Genomic DNA, 20,762 nt, shown 5'->3' with positions numbered 1-20,762 from the left:
ATTCATCATAGTTGCGCTCTGAGATTTTAACAAGGCTTAGGCACTATAGTGTTTTATGTAAAAGTCCTATGATTTGATTCTCAGAGAAAATAGCTATTGTTTTCTATTGTTTACAAAATTAAATAAGTTATTTGATTAGAATATTACTTAAACCCATTGCATCCTGTTTGTTGTTTATTCAACTGGCTGCACTTTAACATTTTATTCAGGATCTTAATAAATGTGGTGTTTTGTTTTTTTTTTTTTTAAAGTGTTTTGTAGACACTGGAGAGTATTTCACATTGGGCCTGCAGAAGATTACAATTAGTCAAGTTGAACAATAGATGATTAAGTATCTAAAACTAAGCCCTAAAGTAACGTGCTGATGTCTGAATGTTAGAAAATGAAATAACACGTTCAATTTTGTTGCGTTATGTTTATTCATAGACTAGTTCTTTAATATTTTTATGACTAGATTTTCCAACACCATGCTTGCATCACAGTGAGGGTTGTATGTCTCAGATATTTTGTTGTACTGTAGAACATTTTCATGACCTATTATTAATGAAAGTCTTTTTGTGTAAAAGGTTTTAGCATGGACAGTATTCTTCAGAAAATAAAGTTCTTTAAAAGAGATTTAGTAAAAAGAAGACCTGAATGTGCATCTTAAGAATTTCTTACACTTTAGATCAACTAGTGATTAAACTTCAACTAAACTAGGTGTAGAGGAAATCCCCACTGATGCATGTTCGCCATCTCTGTGTAATGAGATAGCGATTTTATAAACCACTTGCAAATCTGCAGCTCATAGCATTTTGTGCTAACGTTAGACATTATTAGATGTGCTATCCCATCCCACATGCCAGTTGACAAACTCCAAAATATTAAAAAATAAAACCACTAAAAAACAGACTTCTCAATAGCTGTAATTTTGTGTGGCTCTTCTGAGGAAGCAGGGATTGTAAAAGACTTTAGGTATAAATGTCAAAAATGTTTGTGTAGGTGTAAAGAAATAAATGTGTTTTTTTTTTCTTAATTATTATTATTATTTTCTATTAGAAAAGGAGCTTAAAAGTGGCTTAAAAATTTAACTTAAAGGTTTCACTATACCATTTGATCTGATTTCTTATCCTATCTCCTGTGTAGTGCTGTTATTTAAATTTGACTGAAGAAAACCTAGAAAATACTAGTTACGTCTAATATATGAATGAAAGATATTCAAGTCTCATAGTTAGCAGCTATGAAATAAAACAATCTTAAATGAATCTTATATTATCTATGGTTTGTTAAGAACTGCACACATACTGAGGTACAAATTTTCTTACTAGTTTAAACCACACAAAGCCTCCATGTACATCTTTTCTTAGAACATTGTGACAAGACTTACAGTTCAGATATCTAGGATGTACAGTTCAAATATTTTCAATTACTTTCTCTAATTAAAAAAGTCATTTCATTTAAATGTAGATTTCATTTAAATTAAAGTAAGTTTAGTAATTGAAAAAAGCAACCAAATCTTCTTAATCTTCCTTTTGTAATTTCAGTTTCTTACATCTACCAAAGTTCAGAAGAAAATATTTCAAAAGTTTTGTTCAGTTTAGCTAGTGATGCTTTCATGAACATTGCATTACTTTACAATGTGGAGCTTTATATAAAGTTAGAAAGCTTAAAGTTTTTGATGCGCTGTGTATTCGAAAAAGAACAAGATTACTCATCTGACATAGCCAAGTGCAAACTTCTTTCTTCAGTGATAGTCATAGGTGTAAGGCCATAATTATTATTGTGAAAATTTCAAGTATGGTATCTTATAATAACCTGAATATATATATATGTATTCCTATATTATGTTAGAGATAACTTAATTATAACCTCAAATAGCAGTTTCTTCTTGTATAGTGAAGGAATCTTTGAGCTTTAATAGATGATTTAATTATTTTAAAGCAGAACCATAAAGTAAGAAAATGTGTTCACTCCTAAGGGACCATAATTGTTTTCCTCAGCCTGGTGATCCTCAAATCAATCAATCAATCAATCAATAAATAAATAAATAGCTTTAAAACAATAAAACTAATCAAAAACCCACCACCAAAAAAAATTAAGTGAATTGAAACTTCTATGGTTGACTTACCAGTTAATTAATAGGTAGCTGTAATAAAATCTTAACTTTTAAAAATAGGCTTTTCTATATGCTACTTTAAACAGACTTTAAATCTTAAAGAATTTGGGGATCCTTTTCATGACACCTATTTCTTGTTACAGTTTTCAGAATTTCCAGATCCCATGTTGTGTTCAGATTATGTGCAGTTATTAAATTCCCCACCTTGCTGTGAGCAAAAATGCAGCACTGTGTCATGGGAAGAGCTGAAATCCATGGATTTACCATCTTTTGAACCTGCATTCTTGGTCCTTTGCCGAGTCCTGCTTAATGTTATCCACGAGTGTCTGAAGCTCAGGTTGGAACAAAGACCTGCTGGGGAACCATCTCTTTTGAGTATTAAACAGGTTTGCTTCAAATGTTTTGTTTTTTCTTATTATTTTTTCTATTTGAAATTACTTTGTCTCTTTCATTACAGTAAGGTCACCTGTTTAAAGAGGATTTGCTTAAGAACTGTCAATGCATAAATACGGATTTTTTTTTTTTTTAATAAATTGTCTGTATTTCATATAGAGTTGTGGTTTTTGCATAGTAAACAACTGGTTATGTATACCTCTCTGATTTAGACTTCCAGGAATCAAAACTGGTGATTAAAGAATTATCAGCCAGCGAAGGTAAATAGTGTTTGTTCCATTTGCATTATAAGCTATATAACCTTGTCCAGCACATTTACCTCTATATGGCTTTCCTAGGCAGAGTAACCAGTTTTAAGAAGACAGAATTAAAAGTCTGAATATTTGTTTTACATTTGAGTTGAGCTTTTTCCTTTGTGAATGTGAGACCTCTGCCAGTATGCAATGCACACATAGTGTAAGTTGACTAAGGAGAAAAACAAAATGAAAAACAATCTTGTTTCCCAACATATTTTTGTATACAAATATCAGATCTTATAAGGGTAGTTACCAAGATTGTCAGTCCTGTCACAGGTTGAGAATTTTCTGTGAGGACTTTTTTCTGATAGTTACCTGTTACAAGGAGGGCTGTTCGGCCAGTATTAGTATATCTTGGCCTAGACTTTGAAAAATGGTATTGATCTAAAGTCATCTCCCTGGCAAGTATAATTGGCTTCATCAGGTGGTCGTTCAGAGTAAACTTTTAAAATAAGCTATCTGGCTGAGTATGATTTCACATTCCAGTTATCCAGTCCTCCAAAATCAATTGTTATAGTACCTTATGGTCCTAACCAAATAAGTTTCTGGTAACTCTTTTAGCAAGGGACTTACAATTTTAGTCTTAAGGGTCAAGTTTATTGTTTTGTATACTGTGTTGTAAGGTGCAATATCCTTTTTTTTTTTTTTTTTTTTTTTCCTAGAGACGGAGGATGTTTTTTTGCCCTTATTTCTTGTATTACATTTACGGACTTTGAATTGTCCAAAAATGATGATTTCTTCCTGGAAAACAATGTATTTTTTACAAACTGTTGTGATGGTTTATAGTGTCTCACTAATTACATTGAAAAAATGAATTGAACTCAGCAAATGCTTCCTCTCCCACGCAGTATTTCTGAACGGGCAAAGGAGCTTTAGAGCATATTTCACAAATAGATCTATTTGTTTCCTGAAGAATATAGTCTTGAGCAGGCTCAAAACGGAGTCTAGGGGGCTGTTTTGTTCTGCAGGTTCACGGAATATTACAGAGTTACAGAAGCCAGGCTTGAAGATACTCTGGTCTATTACGGTGGAAGCTGAGTACCACTTTAGGTTATGCAGCTAATACAGAACAAGGAAAACATCACAGATTATATGCTTCCAGCAGTATACTTTTTCTCTTGCCCTTTATCACTGACTTCCCTTTTCTGAACCATCTTGTCTTTCACTTTCAGCAATAGCTGTTGTGATCCTGCTTGGTCTGTGTTTTTGAGAGAGCTGTCATCTTTGACAGTTTGCCATTACATGATGGCAACATAGTTCTTCATCAGTTCAAGTTGGTTCTCACCAGTTCTGAATTTGTGCTGGCAAGTGGAGGGGTGTGTGCGTGTGCATGTGCATATGCTTTATTTCTGTTAGGTGGTTAAATTAGACACTTTCTGTCACTTAAAACCTGCATCAAGTTCCTTACAGCACCATGATCTTCTGTAAAATATCTATCAGATCTGTCTTTTTTTAATACTGGTTTGCATATTCTGAAGGTTTGCATCATCCCATAGATGATGCTGCCATGTCACAAAAGATCCTTCCTTATAAAAGTCAGTGGAGAAATTGGGTCAATGCACAGAAGCTTTTTAGTTCCAGATTGTAGGATACTGTGCTAGAAAAATGCAATTTACATAATTTCTTCTTCTTCAAGACCCATTAAGTTTGTAAGTAGAAGCACTATAGCGTACTGTAAGTATGACAGATAACTAATTTATAGGTCAGGTAAATATTTAGAAAAAAAACTTGCTCACTTTAAACTACAGTACTCTGGAGGCTCTGTGACCTACCCCCATCTGCTCTGCAGAAAAGAAATTACTCTACAAACTCCCTAAAGAAAAGTGACTCATCAAAGAAGCCAATAACAGCTCTAATATTTTCAGCTTAAGTGAGGTGCACATTCTGTAGTGTGCTCCTTACAGATCATATTTTTGACTTGTGAGTTGTCTTGTGAGTTTCTGTTCCAAAAGTTGACACTTAAAAGTAGCTTTATAGGGTTTTGTTTGTTTGCTTGTAAATCCCATATTCTCTTGTTCAATAACACTACACCTTAGTGTATGACAATGTTATTTAAACAAAAAAACTCTTTTTCGTGATGTTTTAACAATATTTTATTTCTGAATAGACAAATTACACTCTTTGCAGGGTTTAGAAGACTTTGCCAGTATCTGTAAAGTATACAATACTAAAGTGTTGTGGACAGATAATACTACTAAGTCCTGTCTCTATGAATAATGAGTAGTTAGATACCAATTTTAAATTCTTTGAAAAAAATTATGTTTTTCTTAGTGGATCCAAGCGCAAAATTAAACAGTAAATGAGCATTGTGTACATTGTATGTGATTGAGTGGAGAGCGAAGAACACATTTTTATTTTTATGTATATGACACATTAGGGGTATAAATGTCTAATTTTTAGATTTCCACATTACAATAAATTATTTTCCTCCTTTTTTTCCCATTAGCTATTGACAAATCTTAGACCAGAGCTTAAAGAATTTAGAGTTAAAGAGTTTAGAGTAACAACCTTTGCTTCCCCTGCCTGCTGGGGATGCAGCGTAATTTATTTTGGCCTATAAAAGATCCCAAAGAACTCTAGGCATATCAATAATGCTGTCATGATGTTTTGCTTTTTCATACATTGAGATACTGATATTTTCTTTTGCCAGGACAGCCATTACAAAAGTTTAAAAATCAGGTTAACCAACCAACAACTAACTCCATTCCCCCTGACCACCCAAATGAAACTCTCTCTTCCCTCTCTTGATCTCAGACTCTTGATTTACTGAAGTCAGTGCTGAGAATATGCCAGGGGGTGTCAGACTGATGATAATTTCAGAAGAATACACACTTAGCACTGGGAGGGCTTCTGAAAAAGGCATTTGTTAGTGTGGGTTTGAAATCTGTTGTGTTGTGTCTTCCTCTGTTTGTGGTTGTGCCTGTTGCTTGAAAAAGCTGTAAGCTTTCAGGTAGGGTTGACAGCTGTTTGGCCAACAGCAAACACTTCTATTGATGAAAAGATCTGTTGCCTGATTTTAGCCTTTTCCAGCGAAACAGCAAAAGAAATGCCAAATGTTTTTCAGATACAGGTTTTAGAGTTGTGGACACCGGACCAATGGATTGAAAATGAAATTCCTGTAGTAAAATGTTTCTCATAAGCCTTGAAGTGTCTGTCAAATACACACTGTGTGTTATTCCTGACTTGCTTCTGTTTTAAGTTGGATTTTGTGGTTGTGAGGCCACTTGCCCCACTTCTGAACTGTTAAAATGTCCAACAAGTTGCCTGTTGTGGCCCCATTTGTTGAACAAAATCTGAAATGTCTGCCCCCATCTCAGTGCCACTGGTACGTGCAATTAGGTAATCCTGGAAAACTAATACAGATCTCTCCTGGAGATGTACAGAGTGACTGTATTGATTTCTAAAATCTTTTAGAAATTACTTAGTGATAAACTAAGACAAAAGTGTCTGACAGATTAAACTTTCACATCCCAGGGACAATTTAAGAGTAGTGTCCTGACTGATGGCAGTTTTCGGATTTTTCTCTTGCAGCTAGTGAGAGAGTGTAAAGAGGTTCTGAAGGGTGGCCTGCTAATGAAGCAATATTACCAGTTTATGTTACGTGAGGTGTTAGATGACTTGCAAACGATTGATTGCAACATTGATGCTTTCGAAGAGGACCTGCATAAAATGTTAATGGTAAGCTTCAAAAAGGAGAAGGCATTTTTAGTTCCGTGTGTTGGTCACAATAGTGCTTGTAGAAACCTATTGTTCCTGGTGGATGTAAGGCTTGCTATTTTTTTGTTGCTGTTGTGCTACATTAACATACTGTTACTCTTTTAATGGACTTGGAATATAATAGCCATTGTCATTTTAAACAAGTTACCATTACAAAGATGATACTAATTTTTTGTTTACAGGCCTGTGGAACAGTAGATCTGTAAACAGCACGTTTTTACAATAAAATGCTTCACAGATAGACCTGTAAATTGCATATTAAATATTTAAGTGTTTAATAACCTTTTTGTAGTGAATAAAAAAATGCAATTTAGTAGCGAATAAAAAAGCGATGTTTGAATAACATTGTGTTTTAATACTTTGGTATTGCATTCATCCATGAAAAGTGCCTTATTTTTAATGAGCATTCATTATTGCAATAAGCTAAACACAAAGAAGTATTTTCTAGATAAATGCTTGGCCTCTGAATAATAACAAATGAAAGCTTCCTCCCAAGTAAATTTAATTTATTGTTCCCTTGTATGTGACTGATTTTTATTTTTTTATGAGTTGTCTGAGTTTAGTCCTCACTGTTCTGTGGAAAACAAAACCAAAGAACAAGATTTACCTCAGTACTTTATTATTAGTGTTTTATAGGCAGAGCTTTTGGTACCATCTTTGTTGAGGATGCATAGATTTTCCTGTTATGTGGTTTTTGTTGCCTATAATGGTAAAAATACACTACTTTACCTAAAGGTTCTTATGCAGCATGTCTGCCTTTATCTCCATCTGAAATTTGTAGAAGCTTCCAGCAGAAATGACCTGGCAAGGTAAAAGGAAAATGATTCACCTTGTCTGTTTTGAAGTTCCTCACCTATTTTGTGAGGCAGCTGTAGTGTTTTTGTGCTATGAGGCAAGAGCTTGAACTTTGATGTCAGTTATAATTGTATAAGGATCTCACTTTTCGTAAGTTCTGAAAGGGATGGTGGCAGGACTGTGTAAGTTAGAATGATTTTATCAGACCTCTAAGAACCAGTTTGTGCCTACTCAGAGTTGCAGTTTATTGTAGTGGCAGCCCCAGTGGAGAACAAAGGGTTGCCAGTGGTCAAGATTTTCAGAAGACTGGGACAACTGGGCAAAGATCTGAACTGAACACAGGGATAGGGAAAACTTGAAGGAGATCAGAAGGCTAAGATTGGGTTAATGAGGTCTAGGAGGGGGCACACAGAACTTAGTCTTTGTATTTCTTTGTGTGCTTCTGGTATAGGCAGGCACAGTATCTAAGGAAGACGAAGCTGGGCTAGGAGTGAAAGAAGAATTAAATAAAATCAGGAATGGAGCTACAGACTGAGAAAAACACAGTCCCTACCTAACCCAGAGTAAAGTTTTTAGGTTTTCCTTATCTTGGCATTATAACACTGTGATCTGAAAATAACTGAAATAAATAGGAAGTTTTATCAGCTTCTAATGAGGAACATTTGTTGATATTATGGATTATCCAACTAAAATATACGATTAAATAGCTGCTAATGTTATTATTATTTTTTTTTTTTTGTATTCATTGCTATGCCTGAGGGCATATGTTTGAAGAAGAATTGTATTTAATGGGATTTTTATGTTGGTTTAAAATAATAATGAAATAAAGGCGAGAGGTAAGACTTGATATAAATGGATACAAGGTATAATGTAGAATCTTATAGGCCTGTTCACTGCACTTATCCATACCCAGGAGGGTACGTTCAAATAAAATTTTTAGGAGTTTTTCAGTTAATAAAAGATTTAGAAAATGTTTTACAGCAGTTCTGCTTTAAATAACTCTAGCCACAGTGTGTATTCACCAATATGATGGTGAATTGCAGCACAGCAAGCAAGGTATTTCAGAAAAGTATTGTGGAGAGTACATGTTACTAAATATTTCAGTAGCATCTTTTATTTCCTGAGTCATAAATTGCACCCTCTATGTGGAAACATGTAGCCCATTTTCAGTCACAGCAAACCAAAAATCTAGAGATGTTCTCTACTAATTGTATGATATTAAGATTGCTCCTTGATTTGAGGAGTTGTCGTTCTTAGTTACATGTTGAGTAACAATTTCTGTCTAAATTGTCCCTTTCCGTATGCAGGTTTACTTTGATTATATGCGAAGCTGGATCCAAATGCTACAGCAGTTACCTCAAGCGTCTCATAGTTTAAAAAATCTCCTAGAGGAAGAATGGAATTTCACCAAAGAAATAACTCCTTATATAAGAGGAGGAGAAGCTCAAGCTGGAAAACTATTCTGGTAGGTTTTAATTACTCTGCTTATGATGCTGATTTATACCAGATATTTCTTGACGTCAGTAATTGTTCAGGGTTCCCAGACTGGGCTTCTTGAGGCCCTAGTGAGCAGTTGATAGTCTTTCTGAGAACTATTGGAATATTACAATGACTGTAACTGTAGGATCCAATACGTGCAGATTGCTCTTACTCTGTCTATGACCGGAATGACTACTTCTGTGGAAAGTGCCTGTTCCTGCTAGCCCTGTGCACGTAGATTAACTGAGGGGCCCCCAAGATGCTGCTTGTTTCTGCAGGCGGACTTGGCAACACGGCTCTCTTGCCTTGGACAGAGTAGGAAGAAATTTAAGGTGCTGTGCTACCTGAATAAGACTGAAGTTCCACCATTTCTGTTGCTACAGTGATATTGCAGGAATGCTGCTGAAATCTACAGGAATATTTTTAGATTCTGGACTACAAGACAGTTGTGATGAATTTTGGGCCAGTGCCGATGACAGTACTGCATCAGATGAAATAAGGTATTAAGCCCTTTGGCTTAATAATAATAAGCACACTTACTCGTGTTTCTTTACCCCTGACAGGTACTTACTGCATTTTAATTCTTAGAATGAAAATTTAGTAAACGCAAGACTTCGTGGACTTTTTTGCTGATATTTCTGTATGTAGTAATAACGAATTATTATTTTGTGCACTTGAAACCTAATAACCTTCTTTTAATTCAGGGTATCAGAAATTGTTTATCTAATGTCCTTTAAATTCTATTTTAATATCCATATCAAAAATGTGCCTGCAAAAGCTCAATTGATTTCAGCTAGCTGCTTATTTTTCCTATGCTCTTTCTATTGATATATGTATAAAAACTTCTTATCTTCTAATAGTTATGTAAATGTAACATGAATTATTAATACATCGTCACATCGTTTCTATCAATATTGCAGGAGGTCTGTTATAGAGACCAGCCGAGCACTCAAAGAACTGTTTCATGAGGCTAGAGAGAGGGCCTCCAAAGCTCTTGGATTTGCTAAAATGCTGAGGAAGGTACGTAAATGTCAGGGTTTCATGTACCTTCCTGATATTCACTTTTATTTATATGCTTAAAATAAATGCAGTTTAAAGGATATTCTTTCGTTTTGTTGTTGCTTTTAGGACCTTGAAATAGCAGCAGAGTTTGCATTGTCAGCCCCTGTCCGAGATCTACTCAACGCTCTGAAAACAAAAGAGTATGTGAAGGTAAATTCAGTTGAGAGCCATGAAATTCGAGTGGGGATGCTAAGCAAAAATCAAAGGATATTTATATACATACTTTCAACTTTTTCATGTGGCATCTATATCTCAACATTTTGAATGTCATGCATTTCGTACTGAATTGTGTCAGTAGAATTACTTTCTTTGCATGTGATCGTGTGTGTAAGAATGTTAGTCTGTAGTTTTTATAAAGCAACAGTATTATAATGGAGCTCTGCTCTAGCTAGCTTGCATGAGAGTGCTAAGAATGTGAGAAATGCAGTGTCTGTGCTGTGTCCCAGATGAACGGAATAGAATAGTTCAGTTGGAAGGGACCTTCAAAGATTGTTGAGTCCAACTGCCTATCCACTTCAGGGCTAACCAGAAGCTAAAGCACATTATTGAAGGCATTATCCAAATGCCTCTGAATGCAAGTAACTGTTGCTAGAAAACTGTTGCATAGCAAAGTTAAGTTAAATCTGTTGTGCATTGCTGCCTGATATTTACAGCACCATAAATTCATACACATACAGTTTCACGCCTTATTGAAACTGGTCTATACTATAATAAAGACTGGTCTAAACAATAATAAAGACAGGTCAACTGGTCCTTATAGTTTGAATTTAAATAAATCAACTGCTTCAATGGGTTAAATTTATTTGGATCTGTTGTACTTTTTTGTCCTTACATACATTTAAAATACGTAATTCTCAACTGGGTACTAATCTACTAACTTTTGCACGGTAAAATTTCTGTTGGATAAGTGATAGCTAAAAGTGGATATTGCTTTGATGGAAGATAGACAAGCTCGTGGGAGAGACGCACATCAAGGGCAGTTAAATACATGGATAAAAGTGTTTTGGACCAGGTGACCTCCAGAGGTCCCTTCCAACATAAACTGTTTTTTTAAAAAAGTCTGGCTTAGCAGGACCCTAGTCTGTAAATTAAGAGGGGGAGAATAGTCAGGGAAATTTCCAGTTTATGTTTACTTTTAAAAAATACTTTTACCTAGCACTCTTTTCTGCTTTCATAAATGATAATGGATTTTGTTAAAGGCAGTATCATACTTCATATGTACATTTTTGCAGAAAAAGTTGAATCTTGAGTTTGAAAAAACTGTGTGAGCAAATGGGTTAAATAATCTCTTGTAAGGTTGATCTGTTTTTATGTGTTACCTCTCCCCTTTTTTTCATGTCTCAAAAAGAATTTTTGAGATCATCACTTTGATGATCAGCATTTCATATATTGGCCTTCTAACATGTATGGAGTTGATTTTTTTAACAAGCTTTTCAATCAAATGCTTGTTAGTTTTGGAAACAATTTTAGATTTTATTAATGACTTTACAGTTTTTATTTTGACCTATGGATAACACTGGTCTTAATTATTAAATATGTCTCCCTATTGGTAGAAATGTTGACGCATTGTTCTGTTTTAACTTGATGGCATCCAACTCTGAAAAGAGGGAAATAAACTTCACTCTAAGTCAGTTACCTAATGACAGATCACAGGGTCAGAGATCACATATCAACTATTTTGCTGTTTTCACAGTCTAATTCTGATCCCTGACTTGGTTAAAAATGTTGTTTAAATATGTATATTGTACAGCTACTTAAGATGAAAACTCTTCTTGTTGTTTAACTGAGATAACACATAGATATTTTATGTATCTCAGGAGAAAGTGAAATTAGCTCTCAGTATCATTTTATTTTCTTCTACAGGTACAAATCCCTGGACTTGAAAATTTACAAGTATTCGTCCCAAACAATATTGCAGGGGAAAAATCTGTGATTTTGCAGCTCCTAAATGCAGCTGCTGGAAAGGATTGCTCAAAGGATTCTGATGAGGTTGCATATGAGGCCTATTTACTAATGACCAAGTACAGTGACAAAGACCATGAGTTAGATGACAGCTGGAGTGCATGGGAGGGCCAGCCAGTCAAAGTAGTGCCACAAGTGGAAACTGTTGATACACTGCGAAGCATACAGGTGGTTTTTCTCTCTTTTTTTTTTTTCCCCTGCTTATGTGATTTTTCCACACTGTGAATGCTTCTCCTTTCAGATTACCACAGTAATTTAAGTGAGGCATGTTTCCTTTTGTAGGTAATAAATTAAATTAAAGCATAGGAATGATTCTTAGCTGTGTTAGTCCAAGTAGTAAATTCATTGGATTTAACATTTCTTCACAGGGTTAATCTCTGCAATGTTTCAGGGGTGGATTTTTATAACAAAGAACTATTTAATATATCTAGTTCAGTATCACAAAGATGGGTTAGACTTAATCACTTCATTTTTTAAGAACTCACCAATCTTCAACAATGTATGGCTGTTGTGTGCCTTCCACACAGTGAGGCATGAAATAGATTACTTTCAATCTTGGATAAATAGTGGCATTTAAAGTAGAGTTTCTGTGGAGCTTCTGGATGTTCAGCAGTTCTTCAGGAAGGAATATTTCAGTCATACTTTCCTTCATCGCAAGCCAACAGGAGTTCCTGCCAGTAGTTCTGTTGTGCTCAAGTATCTGAGCCAGCTGCAACTCCCTGCCCATCCTGTTCTCATGCCCTTATGTTAAGCCAAGTGAATTTTCCTTTTGGTATGTCACGCAGTTCCTTAGATCCCTACCATAAATGGGCTCTACTGTCCACCAACAGAGTGACTTTCCATATCACTGTGCCTGGCCTCTGATGTTCTGAGGGCTCCTACAACTATAGGCAGTTGAAAAAATCACTGCTGTATATACATACACCACTGATTGTTACATGCGAACATGTTGTTTCTTGTTTGTCTGTTGTCCAGACTGAACAAGTTAGAAAACAAACAAAAAGAAAAACAAACAACCACAACAATACTCACCACCACAAAAAAGCTTCTGATTAAGTTTTAGAATTTCATTGGACTTCTATTAAAGTTAGCATTTCGTGCAGAAAACAAAACCAGCATAAGATGGAATGTGGTTTGCAAATGGTATCCCATCTGACACATATAAATGCAGATAATATATTGTGGATGTGTTATGTGTGTGTATATATAACATTGATTATTATTATTTTTTTTAAATTCTATACTGCAAAGTTAGGAGGTAAAAATTTCTTCAGAAAGGTTATGTTCTGTATTTTAAGTAGCATGCTCTGATTGCAAACTAGAGAAAATGCAATTTGTTATTTAAAAAACATTCATAAAATAGAAGTATCCCATCAACATTTAATAAATTCTGAGTATGAAAATATTGTTTGGTGGGGAGACACTAAAAATCAGGATGAAATGGGCCTTATTTTGTGAGTAACATGTTTCAGCTGCCTTTTCTGTAATTTGAAATTGTCAGCGTAGGGTACAAACCATACTGCCACAGCAAAAGAAGCACCATCTGTTATTCTGGGTACTTTTACAAACTTCTGCAATATCACAGCTCTGGTTTTCAAAACATGCTCTTACATTTACATTTTAATAATTTTCAACATTTTAGCAAAGACCATGTGGTAAATCTATGGTTTTCAATTTTCCATAATAGCTTTTTGTTCTGAAAACAAAACCTTAGTTGGATAAACCCGCTTTATTTATGATGATTATTACCTCCACCTGCTTGGAGAAAGTGTAATTATTTTTCTTAGATACTGGCTGTGCATAACTATTTTGAAGATAATTTATAATACGGTGTTTCCAAAATTTCAAAAATGTAATCACCTTTCCAGAAATCAATAGTAGTATGTTCCCCTTGAAAACTTGCTGTGGCATTTGCCTTTATAGATCTCACTGCTTAGTAAGATGAGTATTTATCAAGTTCTGTTGCCAGCATCAAGCTTTTCTGTGTGAATTAAGGTTTACATGAATAGCAAAGAGAGAGGCCATTAATACATTAGAGTTACCAAAATAACAAATTGGAATTTGCCAATACGGGACACGTTTTTATGGAGAAAGTTGTGTATGTAAGAACTAGTGGTATCTTGTATTACTAGGTTGACAACCTCCTCCTCGTAGTCATTCAGTCTGCCCACCTTGTGAGTCAGCGAAAAGCTTTCCAACAGTCTATTGAAGGGCTCGTATCACTGCACCAGGAACAGACATCCAGCCAACCAGTCATTGCCAAAGCTCTGCAACAGCTAAAGGTAAGCAGTTTTCCAGATTTTCTCAGTAAAAATTGATTTTATTTCAGTCACTGATGAATAGAAATGTACAGAGACTAGATTGCAATGCTGATAACATTCTGCAACTGTAATTTCTGCAACCTCATTGGAATTTATTATCAGTACAATTTTCATTGTTATTGGAAAGGATTTAGGATTGTATTTTTGAGGAATGTTGGTATAATATTTTTTATGCTAGTTAAGTGGGAAACAAGTCTGTAATGTTATAGAAATGTTAATAGCAACAGAATAAATACATCTTTATGTGGTAGGATTATTGAATTGAAAGAAAGTGATTGATGTGGTAAGAAATAAATTCAAAATACATGATCTGTAAGGAATAACTTTTTTCCGTATTTGGAGAGGATGACTGCATGTGATGTGCAAGTGAACAGGTCTCTGTCTGTCTTTTTTTATTAAATTGATTGTTTGTTTGTTTGTTTGAAGGATCCAGAAAAGAAAAAAAGTTAATCTGTCGAAGTTGCAATATTAGGGCCCTGCATTTTCTCCTAAATTCAATAGAAGCTCTGCCCACGTAGCAGGGTGAAAATGCTGCCAAAGGCTCGGTCACGTTACAGATAGAAAAACACATTTTCTCATTTCTTTCTTCTTTTTTTTTTTTTTTTTTTATTTGCTTTCTTTGTTTTTAAAATTCATCTCACACAAACAAACTGAATTGCAGTGCTTCCATTAATGATAAGACTTCCTTAGTGCAAGTGCTGGAAAGTATTTGTTTTTTCTGGGACTGAAGGAATTGTGATGACATTAAAATGTGTTTACATTTAATATAATGTAATTATCAGATTAATGTTTGCCTCAATCCTATTCAGATATAGAATATAAATAATAAATCGATGTCCCCCCATCCCTTTTTGTTGTTCAGAATGATGCATTGCAGCTATGCAATAAGATAAGCAGTGCCATTGACAGAGTTGATCATATGTTCACATCTGAGTTCGATGCCGAAGTTGATGAATCCGAATCTGCCACTTTGCAGCAGTACTACCGGGAAGCCATGATTCAGGGTTATAATTTTGGATTTGAGGTAAGGAAACAAAAAGTTAATTATTTGTTTTGTGGATTTGTAAAGGAACCAGTTGAAGTTTCTGTCTTTGTGCAAATAAGGTAATTAACTCTGTGGAAATAGGAAGAATTCTAGCAGAACGTTTTAAAAATACGAGTTGTGAGAGAAATGTTGTGTGAAAAAGATTGTAAAGGAAGAGATCTATTACGTTCAGACTCCAATTAGCCGTCTGAAACTGTAAAAAAAAGCTTTAATAACTTGCTAAATTCAAGTGTAGCCTTGCAGGCTCTGCTACCTGTCTACATTTTAGATGAAATTAGGTATATCATTAGGTATTGAATGTCACTGTGTAACTCATCTTGCTGTTTTTCAATCTAGAGTAGTATAAAACTTTAATTAGAACCTTTCTTTCAAAGTTTATGGTGGTTCTTTGGTGCAGTAAATATAGGTTTTGAGTGTCTTCCCTACAGTGCTGATGAGAAAATGTCATATTCAGCTGCATTTAGTATGTTTCATTATTTGACTCCTGTGACCTTTGTAAGGTTTTGTTTGTTTGTGGTATAGTACACTAACATACTAATAGAGATAGTCTTCTTAAAAACAGCTGTTTTGTTAATGAACACATACAAATCCCTTTTCCCCTAGCTTACTTGAAATATAACGAAAAATAAACACTACTATGAGTTCAATCTCTGAGTATGGAACAAAATATTCATGTGGGATGTTTCTTAAATGCTGTGTAACCTGTTTAACATAAGCATATGCCCATATGCGCACAACAATTACAATATGGCTCAAGTGCTACTTCTCACTATAACACATTTTGTGTTATACTTTTGCATTTCTTTCTATACATATGCTACTGTTTGCATAAAATTACTTTGTTTAAGAAGAGGATGTGATTGTTATCATACTGCAGTTTTGTTAGCCTGAAAATATTCCAGTGGGTATGGTGATACTTTTAATCTTGCCATTATTATGTGAAAAGTAATCTTTAATTTCATACAGTACCATAAAGAAGTTGTTCGTCTAATGTCTGGAGAATTCAGACAGAAAATTGGAGACAAGTACATCAGCTTTGCCAGAAAATGGATGAATTACGTGCTAACAAAATGTGAGAGCGGCCGAGGCACTCGACCCAGGTAACAGCAAACTTGATAATGCCATGGTTGTTTGTGTTACTTCTAAATGCTGTACAGGACTTCTCCTGCTGTGAACAGTGCTTATTTGTTTAGAAGTAGTTCTTAGGAACTATTGCTGCTTCTGTCTCTTGAGTTTTGAAAGTGATTTGAACTGTAAATTCATAAAGCCAAATGAACCCCGCAGCTGCTTTGCAGTTTTCTGCTGAACATCTTGCCTCATGTTAGCTGACAAAAGATGGGAAGAAAAAGTGGAGGTCATTGGACTCAAACAATTCAGAGACTAGATAAGGGGGTCATTAGCTCAGGACAAAAGTAGTATGTGACCAGGAGTCAATAAAAATTGATGAATATGCAACAGTCATTCTCTGAGTATTGCAGAGAGAAAGGAGTGTTGTGCTGGTTGCAGAAATTATATCCATATAGAAACCTTAGCCTCCTGTACGCGTCCTTTCTGTTAGTCTCTTCTGAAAATATGGCACACAGATGAGGAAGAAGTTTCCACTCTGGTGAAAATTCTCCGGATTTATGATTGCGTGTAAATAATAGAATTCAGCCTTTGTATTTATGGATGGTTATTGTTGCAGTCTGAAGTACTCACGCTTGCAAATAACTCCTTTTCCCAGGTTTATTTCAAAGCCTCTTTTTTAATTTATATGTAACCTCACTTCAGGAAATGAAGAAGTTGAAAAGCAGTATTTTCTGCTTTGAATGGCATGAAACTGTAGTTAGTTTTGTAACTAGAACTACATTATAAATATCAGAATGTGTGTTTCCTCAGTCTGTTGAGACAGTTGTTGGGCCCAGTGGTCTCTCAAATTGTGCTTACAGTCAGTGCTAGGATACTAATGGGAAACTCTATTGGTGGACGCTAATGGGGAGGGAAAAAAAAGAGTGTTTACATTATTTTGAGGATGGAAACAGAGAGACTGGGACAATTGCCCAAGAAAAATGGTACCATAGCTTGATTTATTTTGGTGGTTTTGCAGTATTTTGCAGCTGGTATGTCAGAACTTTTATAGAATTCCATTGTGTTATAAAATAGACGCCTTATATTGACCTGTGTTAGCAGATTGCAACACGACATTGATGTGTTTTTTTTTCCCCCTTAAAGAGTAGTCCTGATCAATCTTTCTTGGAGGTTATTTGTTTTGCTTGCGGAAAGAAGAGGAGGAAAGAGTGGGTAGTCTGAAGCATGTGTGGCTACACTAGTTAGACTGGTGTGATGATTTACTTGCATTTTGTAGATTGCAGCTGCTAATTTTAGTAGGTCTAGAAGGAAACAGTGTTGGTGGATAAGGGGAGGTGGCTAAAGACACATCTCATTCTAGCCAAGTTACTGATTTGTTCTGTTTTACCAGTCTAGGCTCTGAAAACACAGATGCCCAGTTCTTGCTGATCAGATGCTTATGAAATCATCAGTACTCTTTTCATCTTGTTTCACAAATGAGAATTTAGGCAGGGAACATTGTGGTTTGGCTTTGAGTGAATTGATGATACTGTTCCTGAAGATAGTACATACATCAATATTCAGGGGCTGAGAAATAAAGCATGGTCTACTTGCTTTATTTGACGGTGTCCTTGCTAAAATCATGTTTTATCTGCATATAAGTCAGCAAGTTAAATACATTACCTTTTATATGTTAATCCATTTTCTTACAAAGATTTTTTTTAAACCTGCAAGAGGAAAAATAAGTAACTGTCATTCAATATTCTTTGATGTTGAAATTCTAACTGTGGCTTTAGTTAAAGAGTACCTAATTTTCTTTCTTTTTCTTTCCTTTTCCTTTTTTTTTTTTTTTTTTTTTTTCCTTTCTTTGAGATAGGTGGGCAACTCAAGGTTTTGATTTTCTTCAAGCCATTGAACCGGCATTTATTTCAGCTCTCCCAGAAGATGACTTCTTGGTATGGAATAACTTATTCTCGTTGTTTATTCCTAAATATATGTGAAGCTATCAATATCTGTTGTCAGGGTTGTCTTGTATAAAGCGGTGTCTGACTACAGATGGTGTTCTGAACCAATTGCTGTTGCATACAGCTGACGATGAGATTTATTCAATTTATAAAAAATATGAATAGAGTATGCTTATGACCACTAATGCTAGTGTTTTCAAATTGCTGACAGTTTGCTTGTACTGTCTTGGGAGGCAATTCCCAATTTCTTGTGGGAAACTTGCTAGCAGCATTACTGCATAGTTAAAATCTGCTGTTGTCATAATAAATTTCTGAATATGAGCTCCTGAGTCTGTTAGTATCCAAAGTTCACTTATGGTATGAATCCAAAAAAATAAATAAATACAAAAAGCATATTTTCAAATTGTACCAACATGAAACAGACTTTAAAGCATCTCTCTTTTATTTTTACTATAAAAGAAGAGTAGAATACAGCTGTCTTTTTCTGTGCTCTGCTTTACCCTTTTTCCTGTGGAAATAAAATCCTGAAAATTTATTTCTCTGATCTTGATATAGAGATCAGATCTTCTACTACAGAGAAGTGAGAATACATTTGCCACAAATAGCAGAATACATGTGCCAGTGCCTCTAATTCTTATTAATTTCAAGACATGTTATGAAATATCTATCAGATTAGTCTTGGTTAATACAGAAACTCAATAGTTTTGTTTCTTTCTACATATTTTTTTGTCAAAAGCTGTCAAGTAAGTTACATTTTTATTCTGTGTTGAAGTTGCTGTGAAAGGGTTGTCTTCTTAAATGACAGGGTTAAGCTTGTGTTTTTAAGACACTAACACTGTAGTTTCAGGAAGTAGCCCCATAGCTTTACTTATCTGATTTGACAGCTTCTAAAATACCTGGTATTTTGAAGAGTGGTATGTGTAAATTTTAGTGATGCTGTCTTGCTAGATGTCTCTTCAGTATTTATGGTGAAGCTTCAGAGGACAGAAGCTCAAAAAATTTGATATGGCCTTTGACATTAACTGTTAATTTTGTCCATAAATGGAATTGATCCTTTCTTGTGACCATGAAGGAGTGTTAACAGTCGATCACACGAGTTAGTTTGTTGACTGATAACTATCTAAAATATCTTAACGCTTCCTCAAATAGTATGTTTTTATGACAGAATTTTCACATGCACAAAGAAGACAATTCAGAGCTAACGTTACCTGAGATAGATTAAAGTTAGACTTTGAACAAGTGAGAGAGAAAAGGAGGAAATAAAAATCTTAACTGCGTTTCTGAACTTTTGCTTTCTTAAAGAGGATTTCAGTTTTGGAGAGCATCACTTAAAGCTCCTCTGGTAATATAATCTGACTCCAGTATAACACCAAGCCACAGCATTTCACCTAGAAATGCCTATGTCAGTCCTAATCTCTTTTTTAAATGACATCAGGTATTATTTAAATAAATGACAGTCTGTATTTAAAGCTCTACATTCAAAGCTGAGATAGATTTGAGCTCAGTCTAGGTTGATAAGATATGCCAATCACAGTTTAAACACCTTTTTTGTTTTGTTTTTCCCAATTTAATCATTATTTTTCAGTTGGTCTAGCTTCTAGTTCTACGTCTTCATTAAGTTTTTGATTTTTTTCTGGCAGAAATTTTGACTAGTCTGAATGACTGGTATATATAAGTGGTTTTCATAGCAGCCGTACATAACAACATAATTGTATTTCATTATTGTGAAGACATATTTTATCCCTGGTGTGCTGACAAGTAAATTGAACCAGAACAAGATTTAATAACTTGTCTGAGATTACAAGCACAGTAGATAGTACACCTCATAATTAATCCCAGATTGCCTGAGCCCAAGTTCAGTGATCTATTAAGCATCTTTTCCGGAAAGTTTTACTATGCAGGGCTTCATATTATGCTTACAGATTTTCATCCTGTGGTTCAGGCTGTCATACTCTCACCCATGTTTTTTGTCTGTTTCTTCTTGGGAATCGCAGTTAGCGAAAAGGAGGGAGGAGGGCAGCAGAGGTTGTTGCAACTTTTTTTTTTTTTTTTCCCAGCAAGTTTGATTTTTAATTTTATTAACAATGGATAATTTTAAATTCCACTGGCTTTATATTATGATTTTTTTTAATGACATGTCATTGTTCACTTCTCATGGTTACTTAATTTTTACAAGGTCAACAGGCATGGCAAAAATAAGACTTTCTAGCTTAAAAAAAAAAAAAAGTTGTCAAAACCCTAGCATGGATTAAAAAACTTAAATTGGTAGATTGGGAGACACAGTGTGCATTTTTTGCAATACTACATATTTAACCAGTGTTATTTTACTACTGTGAGCTTCACCATATAATTATGAACTCTCTTGTAATGTAAAATATCACAACCTTTTCTGTTTGTCTTTTCTAGAGCTTGCAAGCTCTGATGAATGAGTGCATTGGGCATGTTATTGGAAAACCTCACAGTCCAGTTACAGGTTTGTACCTTGGTAAGGCAGTAGTTACTGGCATTGGCTCTGAAGTTTTGCTGCTATTTTTGTATAATTTGGATTGTAAGTTCGTTTTAAAAAGCATAACAAATATTTTTAAG

General features: G+C 34.8%; 1 protein-coding gene across 4 annotated transcripts in view; it reads left to right on the top strand.

Moving 5' to 3' along the window:
• MAP3K4 (mitogen-activated protein kinase kinase kinase 4) overlaps positions 1-20,762 on the top strand; it is a 72,221-nt gene that overhangs the window by 29,772 nt on the left and 21,687 nt on the right. For 2 of the 4 annotated variants that reach the window (XR_014618330.1, XM_084284951.1), the window contains exons 4-15: positions 2,239-2,481; positions 6,316-6,462; positions 8,604-8,761; positions 9,159-9,275; positions 9,696-9,795; positions 9,904-9,987; positions 11,701-11,967; positions 13,932-14,081; positions 14,983-15,144; positions 16,132-16,265; positions 18,089-18,167; positions 20,583-20,661. Coding sequence is in view for 3 of the 4 variants with exons in the window: in XM_084284951.1 (XP_084141077.1) it covers positions 2,239-2,481; positions 6,316-6,462; positions 8,604-8,761; positions 9,159-9,275; positions 9,696-9,795; positions 9,904-9,987; positions 11,701-11,967; positions 13,932-14,081; positions 14,983-15,144; positions 16,132-16,265; positions 18,089-18,167; positions 20,583-20,661 (1,720 nt within the window). In the remaining variant the exon portion in view is untranslated. The remainder of the gene's footprint in view (positions 1-2,238; positions 2,482-6,315; positions 6,463-8,603; positions 8,762-9,158; positions 9,276-9,695; positions 9,796-9,903; positions 9,988-11,700; positions 11,968-13,931; positions 14,082-14,982; positions 15,145-16,131; positions 16,266-18,088; positions 18,168-20,582; positions 20,662-20,762) is intronic. The other 2 variants (XM_084284952.1, XM_084284953.1) reach the window with 2 other exon arrangements.

The sequence above is a fragment of the Netta rufina genome (assembly GCF_964035555.1).
Source record: "Netta rufina genome assembly, chromosome: 3".
NCBI classification, from domain to species: Eukaryota; Metazoa; Chordata; class Aves; order Anseriformes; family Anatidae; genus Netta; species Netta rufina.
This window is presented reverse-complemented; position numbering and strand designations above follow the sequence as displayed.